This window comes from Octopus bimaculoides, chromosome 2, assembly GCF_001194135.2.
Source record: "Octopus bimaculoides isolate UCB-OBI-ISO-001 chromosome 2, ASM119413v2, whole genome shotgun sequence".
Taxonomy (NCBI): Eukaryota; Metazoa; Mollusca; class Cephalopoda; order Octopoda; family Octopodidae; genus Octopus; species Octopus bimaculoides.
In genome coordinates, this window is record NC_068982.1 from 131,018,992 (window position 1) to 131,030,499 (window position 11,508).

The following is an 11,508-nucleotide window of genomic DNA, read 5'->3' on the forward strand; positions in this document are numbered from 1 at the left end:
AGACGGAATTCAATGACGTAGATATTCCTGTCATCAACCATCACCTTCTCCAGACTGAAAATGAATAAAACCATTTGTATGACTCTGGCATTTATTTGCAACCATCACGACACACACACACACACACACACACGTAATGAATTTTTTTCATTATTTACATTTGATGGATCCTCATCTTGTTTGTTGTTAAGAAATTTCAGCTGATATACCTTCCAGCCTTCACCAGGTGTCTTGGGGAAATTTCGAACCTGGGTTCTCATTCCTAAGGTATTTTTCGGTGTTATTATTATTATTCAGGTCACTGCCTGGAATCGAACTTGGAATCTTGGGGTTAATAGCCCACGCTCTTAACCACTACGCCATATATCCGTAGTGGTTAAAAGTGTGAGCTACAAACCCCAAGATTCCGAGTTCAATTTCAGGCAGTGATAATAATAATAATAATAATAATAATATCGAAAAATACATTAGGAATGAGAACCCGGGTTCGAAATTTCCCCCCAAGACACCTGATGAAGGCTGGAGGGTATATCAGCTGAAACGTTGTGTTAACAACAAACAAGATGAGAACAAATATCCGTCAGATGTAAATAATGTACATAATACCTCATCTCTAAAATACAGAACTGAATTTTTTTTCAGTTTTCAGCTACCAAATCCACTCAGAAGACTTTGATTAGCAATGAATACACTTGCTAAGGTGATATGTTGTGGGAACTAAACCCACAACCATGTGGTTGAGAAGCAAAGTTCTTAACCTTAAAGCTACACATCATCATCATCGTCGTTTAACGTCCGCTTCCCATGCTGGCATGGGTTGGACAGTTTGACTGAGGACAGGCAAGCCGAGATGCTGCACCAGGCTCCAATCTGATCTGGCAAGGTTTCTACAGCGGGATGCCCTTCCTAACACCAACCAATCTGAGAGTGTAGTGGGTGCTTTTTGCGTATCACTGACATGAGAGACAGTCAAGTGGCACTGGCATCGATCACACCCGAATGGTGCTTTTTATGTGCCACTGGTACGGGAGCCAGTTAGACTTCACTGGCATGGACCAGGCTCATATGGTGCTTTTTATGTTCCACCAGCAGGGAAGCCAGTCTGATGGCACTGGCATCGACCACTCTCGAATGGTGCTTTTTATTTGTCACCCGGCACAGGTGCCAGTCAAGCGGTACTGACATCGACCACGACAGCGATTTTCCTTGACTCAATAGATCTTCTCAAGTGCAGCACATTGCCAGACGATTGAAGGGAACTCTCAAATGGGTCAGTTATGTGACACTGACATAGGCCATAGTTATGATCTCACTTAGCTTGCATATCTCCACAGGTTTCGGTCACGCTTCACCACCTCATCGCAGGTCTTCCTGGGTCTACCTCTTCCACAGTTAGAGATCGGCACTTCTTTACACAGCTGTCCTCATCCATACATGACCATACCAGTGCAGTTGTCTCTCTTGCACACCACACCTGATGCTTCTTATGCCCAACTTTCCTCTCAGGGTGCTTACACTCTGTTGTGTATGCACACTGACATTACACATCCGGCAGAGCATACTAGCTTCATTTCTTTCAAGCCTATGCATGTCCTCAGCAGTCACAACCCATGTTTCTCTACCATGTAGCACGGCTGTTCGTACACATGCGTCATACAGTCTACCTTTCACTCTGAGCAAGAGGTCCTTTGTTACCAGTAGAGGTAGAGCTGTCTGAACTTTGCCCAGGCTGTTCTTATTCTAGCAGCTATGCTCTCAGAACATCTACCCCCACTGCTGACTTGGAACGGAAGCTATCAACTACTTCTAGTCTTTGTCCCTGGCATGTAATGGAAGTTGTTTTCTGCACATTTTCAGTGTTTATTGCTCCTGTGCATCTGCCACACATAAAAAACTGTCTTCCCAGTTAACTTTCCTTTGATATTACTGCACCTCTTGTGTCCATAGCTTACACCGGGTACATCCTATGGAGTTTCTGCCTAAACCATTCCTATAGATCAAGCAGGGCCATCTACTGAAAGGATTTGTGGTTTGTCTGCCTTCCTACTTACTAAGACTTTGGCTTTTGCTAGATTGACTCTTAGGTCCATCGATTCTAGACTTTGTTTCCACACTTGAAACTTCTTCTCTAGATCTGGTAGAGACTCAGCTATTAGAGCAAGGTCATCAGCAGATCATGGAGCTCCCAAGGGTAGCCTGTCTTGACTTCCTCTGTCATTGCCTGGAGGACTATGATGAATATGAGGGGGATGAGGACTGATCCTTGTTGGACCCCTACTCCTAACTGGAATTCTTCACTATACTCATTGCCAAACCTCACCTTACTGACAGCATCCTTGTACATAGCTTGTACAGCCCTCACTAACCACTCATCTATACTAGTTTCCACATTGACCACCAGATAAGGGATCAGGGGACCCTGTCAAAGGTTTTCTCCATGTCAACGAAAGCCAAGTACAGCGGTTTATTTTTGGCTAGGAATTTCTCCTGCAGCTGTCTTACTAGAAATATAGCATCAGTGGTGCTTCTCCCTGGCACAAACTCAAACTGCATATTGTCTAAACTAACTCTCTCCCTGATTAGTTGGGCTGTGACTTTCATCACCTGATCCAACAATTTGATACCTCTGTAATTATTCCTGTCTAATGTGTCACCTTTTCCTTTGTAGCAGTTGACTATGGTGCTGCTACACCAGTCATGAGTATGACTCCTTCATGTATCACCTGGTTGACTATACGTGTGATTAGACTATAGCCTACACTGCCAGATATTATATTCAATAGGCCTCATAATCGTACTGTTATGATTTAGTTTCTCAAATCATTCTTTTACTATTTCACTCATTGTGAATACCTAGGTAATTAATCTGCTTCAGATAACACTCCCAAGAAATCTAGCACCCATTTCTCACAGCTACATAAATCAGACATACAAAATTATGAGTCCTGCCAATAAACAACAAAATATGTGCAGTTAAATATGGACATAAATAAATCTAGTCACTAATTTGTCTTCATATTGTGCAGACTGGTGTTAGTAAATAAATAAATAAATCTAAGGTAATTTTACAATATAAAGAAATGAAACAATAACAAAAAGTCAACAACAAAAAAAAACATATCTTTATAAATTGTAAACAGAATTTATTCTCATCACTTGGACAAGAAAAGTAGAAATAGAAATATTAAAACAACAGTGCATTCTGCTCCAGTGATTAGGACACTGCTACCACCAAGAAGAATGAGTCAGAATCAATATAATAAAGATAGAACAGTGTTTTTCGGTTTCCATTTTGCTTTGCATCATCTGAGCTTTTCAGATATTCTGGAGTAAGAACTTTTAATTTTAAAATTCTAACTACAAACGGTTGTATTCAGTTTTAAATTTTCGCATTTAAACAAACTACCATCATGTTTGAGATATTTTTCTGTAAGTTACCTGATGACAACACGTTTTGCTATTCTTATTCTGACAAAGTGATTTTGTATAATTTTTTTTATCATGTTATTTTATTGAGTTATGGTATTTAAAATGAAAGATGAAAATTTTTCTGTTTTTTCAATAAATTCAGAATGCAACAATTTTGATACTCAAAGATACCCTTACATACTGTTGTCCTATTCATCCAAATTTTACTTGGTAGACATTTTGTAACATTTAACAACAATTTCCAAACGTGATGAGGAATTTCAGACCAAAATATGAAGATGATCATTCATAATAAAATATTATATACAAAAGAGAAAACAACAAATTCCCAATCACTAGAAGGAAAATCTTCTATGTATATCGTCTAAAAATGGAGGGTACTTTATAGATACACACACATACATATGTATATATATATGATGTATATTTATATATGTGTAAATATATATAAACATGTACACACACACACATAAAGAGTGGGAGAGAGATTGGTGAAGTTTTCTTTTGAATTGCAATCAAACAAGTACATAGTATACATCATGTAGAGTTTGTATATTTTATTAGAATCCGATGCTTCTTGAAATCTTATTCTATATTTCATATTATTAGTTATTTAAATGATTTAAGAAGTAACATGACAAAATATAAGCAAAAATGATCATAAAAACATAAAAATATAATCAGTCGTTGAAAAACTGTTAGAAAATGCATCTATTCAATTGTCATAAAAAGAACATCTGCTCACATGCAACAACAGTTGATATTATGTGTAAAAAAAAAAAACAGGCAAAAACAAGGAAGGTTTCTGTGGTACAGTTTTTAGTACTGCTGCATAACCAAATACTATTTTTTTACTTAAAAATGTGACAGTGTAATGCCAAAATCTGGCAAATCCATTATGTGGGAAATAAACTATTTCTGCCAGTTGGTATTTGGAATTCATCCATAAATATCAATAGAACTGCTTACAAGGATTCACCAATTGCAATCCTTTGTTCAAAACTGTAAAAAGCAGTTATAGTATTATATTGATTCTTGCAGCATATATGTATGTATACATTCAGATATTCAGATGTCTCACCAATTCACATCCAAAATATTTTTGATCTTATTGTCAATTGGAAAGGCAGTACCTATGAGCCTTTACAGAGCTGTCAAAACTCCTTAAACTAGAGACCTATCTCAAATGCTTGCAACAGACAGGACTCTGCTAAAGTCACCCAGGGACCAGGAGGTGCTGTGAAAATGGGTGAGGGGGTTAAGTATATCTTGAGCTTAAAAGATGTTGATGTAAACTACTATTAAATCAATTGGTCTACTATAGAACACATGCCCTGCTATATTAATGGCCTAAAAAGGTGTGATGTTTTGCTTTTGGAGAAGTATAAACTTTTATTCCAGTCTTCAGCATTCTTGGACAAAAGACTGAAATGGTAAAATTTTACAAACACAAACATCAATGTTTATTGAGAAATTTCCAAATACCAACCGATTAGAATATTTTATTTCCCTAACAATGGCACGACCATACTTCAGAAGAGAATATTTATTGGGAAAAAATAAGTTCAGTTATTCTTCAACAGTAAAACTCTCGTAACAACAAACATTTTCCTTTCTTTTGAGTTTTACACATATGAAATTGAAAAGATGAAAATAAGCCTTTGCATGTAAATATATTATGTCACATGTTCTGTGTAAGACAATGAAATAGATGAATATGGAATGCATTTTCTCGTATTTTTTTGGCAACTAACCAAATCTCAAAGACACATCATATACTGATGTGTTTACCAATATCTTTGCTTATATACTGTCAGGCCACTTCACTTCTTCAGTTATTTGCATAATTGGTAATGTGAAACACAAGTAATAATACAAGAAGCTTCAAAGATACAACTAGAATATGTGTTCTGCGTGTGTATATATATATATATATATATAATCTTGCAAGGGAATGGGTGAATGGTGTCTTTTTATGATAAAGTTTCTATATAAAAACCACGATTTCCAAACTAGACAAATCTCGGTGAAGTGAACTGTGAAGAAACTAAAATGGGAAAAATAAAAAACAAAAAATGCTTACAAATACCATTTTACCATTTTTTTGTTTTTGTTTTGTTTTTGTAATAACTCATAATCATTTAGAGAGGATAAATTACAAACAATATGGAATCACAGTAATAATACTTAACAGATGGTTGTAACACGATGTCACTTATATTTGATGTTGGTGAGACTAAACTTCAAATATCAAGTCCCATGGCTTACGTTATTGCTATGTGACTGCTGCCAACTTTAAGCAAGTTTCATATCTTTTCCAAGACTGTTGGAAGACTGCATTTTGTATTTGACCTGAACGTGCATTTTGTCATTGTCATCTTGTGATGCTGAAGCAGCGGCCATGATACAGTCATCAACACTATTGGATGTAGGAGGCATTTTTGGTGTTATGTCTGACATCTCTAAGCTATCTACAAGTGTTCGCTCGCGGTTTTTAATGATGGCTACAGAAATATCTGTAATATTACTTTCTCCATTGAACACTGAAGAACGTAAAGATGGAAGTTCGCTGCTATCAGAATTGTTACGCCGTTCTTTTTTAGCTTTATCAGATTTGCGGGCACTCTTTGGTGGTCGACTGGATGGTTTATTATTAGACTTTTCCCCTGGACTGTCAGCATCCTCATCAATGGTTGGAAGAGGTTTGGCAGATGCATCATTTTCCTCGTCTGGAACTGAAATATCATCTGCACAAAGAAAAGTGTAAAAATTCCATTTAATTTTCATCTGAATATATATATATACATACATTTTTTGTTTATTTATGAGCTGCTCTGTGTCGAACACTGGAATGATATTCAATCACTCTATGTAGTGTTTGGGTGTCAGTTTGGTGTCTGGCATGGGATAGCTTACCTCATGAGCAGGTAGAAGCTCTTTAATCTTGGTTGGTAATCTACTAGGAGAAGGAAATCTCCAAAATAAAACCTGAGGCCTTGGAAGTTCCCAGTTTTGTCAATTCTCATGTCACACTGGTGAAAGTCTTCTTGGGCCAATAGGTGGAGGTAGTGCAGTGCAAGCTATACCCACTGAGAATTATTCATCTGCACAGGTACTTCTTGTACACTGAATCTTAATAAAATCTTTGAATTGGTTGGCAGAAACCTAAAAATGCACTTGCAGCTCTCTCCCTCTCTCTCTCTCTCTCACACACACATATTTTATCATTGAAAGTCTACAAAAATTAGACTGTCACTGTTTAATATAATAATAAATGCCCTGATGCAGTACCAGGCAGCAGCTCTCATGGCTTCTTAACTTAAATGATTGGAAGTGCTATCATGTACATTGTTGTTTTGTCTTGGTTTAAAAGATGGGCTACAGTAAATATCCTGTTCAAAACCACAAATTTGCTTGTTATTTGTTTGACCTTAACCAGTTGAGCATGTCCCTTAGTGGCTGACGATATGTGCATTTCTGATCACGAGCAGAAGTAGTGGGGGAGCATCATAGCCATGTGTTCAGTGGGGTTCGGATAATTCACATTTGGAAACATAGGTGTTTCGTTCAACAAACAACCCTTTGAGTAGGATGGGCTATTAGACTAGAAGAAAATTCTAACTGGGCCCCACCTGCAAGGTCATGTGCTGATTATCTTGATATGAGATCACCGTGTCGCGCACTTATAGTTGTGATGCATGTGCCTGGTGTACCTTTATCAAACAGGTAGTCATGATGGGTATACTGGGCTTTGTATATTTTATCCCAGTGTCACTTTGATGGCATGCATTGCTCTCTCACTCAATAATAATAATAATAGAAATATCTATCCAGTCTAACCAACATATTCAGTTCTATATAGATGTTTGCACTATGTAAAATATACATATATGAATATTTAACAATATATTCAATACTATATATATATCATTCATCATCATTTAATGTTTGTCTGCCATGCTAGCATGGATGGGATCAGCTTTGTAAAGCAAATGGCAACTTAGATTTCTACTTTTAATTTAAATATTTCTTCTTACACTGTCACAAAATATTTTATGGCATTCATTGAACATAGAAATTGCAGAACCACCAAATTAGGTAGCTCCATATGTTATCTTGTCTTATATTTTATTGTCATCACTTCTCCTTTGCCATAAAATGAAACTAACAGTTTTTATTCTTCAGCAATTCAAATGCATTCCTTTCATTATAAACAATCCAAGTAATTTTTAATTAAAATAACTTGCAAAGAAAGTATTCAAACATCCTTCCTGAAAAACAATAACAGTAGTTAATATAAAAATATGATAATAGTTACTTATTTTGACTTCATGTAAAACTGAATCTGAAAGAAACAATACACTTATTTTATCAACTCTAGAGGAATAAAAATTGATTCTAACAGGTGTTGAACCAGGACATAAAAGCAAAACTAAACACTGATTTCTAATATAGAGACAAAAGGTCACAAATTTTGTGGGACAAATCTATTGAATACTAAATTAAATACTGGTATTTAATTTAGTGGCCAAAGCCAGTGTCTTGTCAATGGCACCAGTACTGGTGGCATGTAAAAAGCACCCACTACATTCTTGGTGTTGTTGGCGCTAGGAAGAGCATCCAACCATAGAAACTATGCCAAACTAGACTGGAACCTAGTGTAGCTCCCTGGCTTACCAGTATTCAGTCAAACTGTCCAACCCATGCCAGCATGGAAAATGGACATATGATGATGATGATTCTAGTTTATCAACCCAAGAAAATGAGAGACAAAGTTGACCTCAAGAGGCAAAGAACCAGAACAAATACTGCAATCATCAATTCAATGTTCATTTTTTTTCATGCTTCCTTGGTTGATATGGAATTCACTGAAGATGATTTTCTACAGCCAGGTGCCCTTACTGTTACCCTCTTCAGCTGTTTCCAAGCAAGATATTATTTCCCCCATCACCTGACATGGAAACCAGAAACAAATGACACCACATATGTGATAAGACTTTTTAAAAGTATCGCACACAATGTCAAGACAAGAAGACACAGGTATCATTGGTTTCTTTCTGTTTCTGTCAATGAAATCAGCTCACAAAACTTTGATTGTAATATAGAGTAGTAGAGACTTGCCTTGGTGTCACACTATGGGACTGAACCTGAAACCATGTGGTAGGGCATTATGCCAATACACCAAAACATACAGTGAATCTGACATTGCTGTTTCTAACATCTCTACTATATTAGTACATGATCACTTTAGACTAGCTGTAGGACAAATTCATAGAAATGGAATATTACAGGCAGTTATTCTGACTCCCTAAAAAAAAAAGGATAAAAGACAAGCAACTATTTTTACTAACTTTCTGTTTTATATTTTATATATGATAAAGAAAGTGTCAAAAAATCATCTCCCATGTAAAATAAAGTATATAATTTACTTTAAATGGTTGATTAATAAAAAATAATTCATATTAATTTCTGATTTTAATTTGCTATGTTGCTATGTCCCAAGTTATTTCCCTTGCCTTTAAGCAGTAACGGAGAAATACAAATCAATGATTTAAGCTCAAACCAACTATTAATAGAGTTTATAAGATCGCTTGATCTGCCAAAATTAGACGTCAAATATTTCTCAAATCTCAGCCTACAAACTAAAAAGAAATAACATATTGGATAACTTGTCCTAAAAACACAGTGTGAACAAAAAGAAGTGGTCATTATGGCTGGAGTAGCTTGAGGATAGATCTACAGCTAAAAAAGAGAAAAATACAAATTCTCTCGTTTCAAATTGCAAATGAAGTTGTCTCCCTTGAAGTAAAAGTGACATTAGATTAATTCTAAATGACGTAACTGCTATTTTTATATTTTAAAAAAATAATTGTAAATTAAATGACACCTTCTGATATTTTTTCAATCAAGGGAGAGAAATTATAAGGTCACTGGGAGAATATAGGTGATTTTTTTTTAATTGCTTCGTAGTGACTACTGTAGTTTGTTTCGCATTTCTTTCGTTAAAAATCAAGGTGATTAAAGTTTCTACTTTATCAATCATATTCGAAGCAATATTTAAATTTTCTTTCTTTTTTTTTTTTTGGAAAGTGATAAAAACAATTACTTCAAACATACGCACAAGACCAGAAATTTGAGAGACAGATGTTAGTTGTTTAACTCACTCTAATTCTATCGTTTCAGCTTCTACTTTTCCATTCTTGCAGGGATCAAGCGGGATCCAGTGAAGCACATTCGAGGCCCTTCCTTCGTCAATCCTCACTTTTTTATAAACAAGGTATTATTTCCAAAATGATTGGACAGGCATCCATGGAAGGTTGGAAACAACACTTGTGTAACAGTGAGGCACATTTACAACTATTGCACTATGACGTCAAAAGAAGGAGACACACACACACACACACACAGATGATGGGTTTCTTTCAGTTTGTCTACCAAATACATTTACAATGGTTAGGTCAGCCAGAGAATATGGTAGGAGACAATTGCCCAAGGTTCCACACAGTGGGAATGAATTCACACCAAATGGTTGTGAAGCAAATGTCTTACAAAAGAAGATATTTGATAAAATAGTCCAAGATACACTATTTTTGACAAAAGACAGAGGTTGGATCACAGACATACGCTGTTCTCTGTAAGCTGTGCACTTGTGCATTGTGTGCCTGCATATTTTACAACAAATGCACAAAGAAAAAATTGAAACACACGAAGTTTTTGAAGATAAAATCGTCGATATGGCATTTGAGTGACGGATGCTCACATGGATGCTAAAAAATTTCTGACGTGCTCAATCCTTTGGAAAGCACTGCTCCAATACTTTGATATTAGATAAACAGTAGTGGGTAAATGGAACTATTAATATAGAGTAGTGAGTTGGGTGAAACTGAAAGGTGCAGACAAAATGACAAGGGGTATTTATTTAGTTACAAGGACTCTTCTGAGTTAAGATATCAACAGAGATAACTTTGCCTTGACAGAACAGTGCCAACCAGGTTTCTGGGTTGACTGAATCTTGTGTGATAGACTAAATTTATTGTCTGGTCTAATACTACCATCTAAACTCTGAATGTATTTAGTGTGACAAGTATTTGTGCCGAGTCTCCATTTTCAAACACATATATCCTAAAAATGATGATAGGCATAACGTTTGTCCTGCTGACAAAGCCTTTTTTTAATGACCTACATTCTCCCCACCTACCAAGTGTGACCTTGTGAAAATGTCAGGAATTAGAATTAAGTAAAATTAAAATTATAGAGTAATCTCCCTTGTAAATGCACGAGGATGAAATCCAGAAAAATAAATTTAACTAGACAAGAGGGGTTAGTCAATACCATAGACCCCAGCAATTGATGGTTATTTTATCTTATCGATGAAAGACAAAGTTGGCATTGGCAGGGTTTGAACTTGTAGAGCATCGTAACAAAAATAGCAAGGTATTTGCCTTTTCAGCTATAATCAGTGTATGTATCTAATGTGTGTAAAAAAAAAAAAGGAAAAGACAAAAAACAGCAACTGAAAATATATCATTAATTTGTGATTAAAATAGTGAAATATAAGTTACCTGGTAATTTTGTGGCTCTGAAAGATGCATTTGTAATGGCAGATTTTGACATGGTTACTGAGGAAGATGGGGCTGGAGAAAGTGCTACACCAATTCCCATTGCAGTGTCTGGTTGACCAGAAGGACTATATTTCAAACAATTACGAACAGCATTTGTGACCTGAAAGAAATTGAGTATTCCAATTATTGAAAATATATGCATGTATATATATCATCATCATCATCATCATCGTTTAACGTCCGCTTTCCATGCTAGCATGGGTTGGACGATTTGACTGAGGACTGGTGAAACCGGATGGCAACATCAGGCTCCAGTCTGATTTGGCAGAGTTTCTACAGCTGGATGCCCTTCCTAACGCCAACCACTCAGAGAGTGTAGTGGGTGCTTTTACGTGTCACCCGCACGAAAACGGCCACGCTCGAAATGGTGTCTTTTATGTGCCACCCGCACAAGCCAGTCCAGGGGCACTGGCAACGATCTCGCTCGAAAATCCTACAGGAGCCAGTCAGGCGGTAC

At 36.3% G+C, this 11,508-nt stretch overlaps 1 protein-coding gene across 2 annotated transcripts in view; it reads right to left on the bottom strand.

Moving 5' to 3' along the window:
* Positions 1-3,099: 3,099 nt before the first annotated feature.
* The window catches only part of LOC106867959 (hyccin), a 327,707-nt gene continuing 319,298 nt past the window's right edge, over positions 3,100-11,508 (bottom strand). For both annotated transcript variants that reach the window (XM_014913039.2, XM_014913040.2), the window contains 2 exons: positions 10,992-11,151; positions 3,100-6,176 (listed from right to left, as the gene is read on the bottom strand). In XM_014913039.2, coding sequence (XP_014768525.1) covers positions 5,725-6,176; positions 10,992-11,151 — 612 coding nt within the window. In that variant the 3' untranslated portion in view covers positions 3,100-5,724. The remainder of the gene's footprint in view (positions 6,177-10,991; positions 11,152-11,508) is intronic.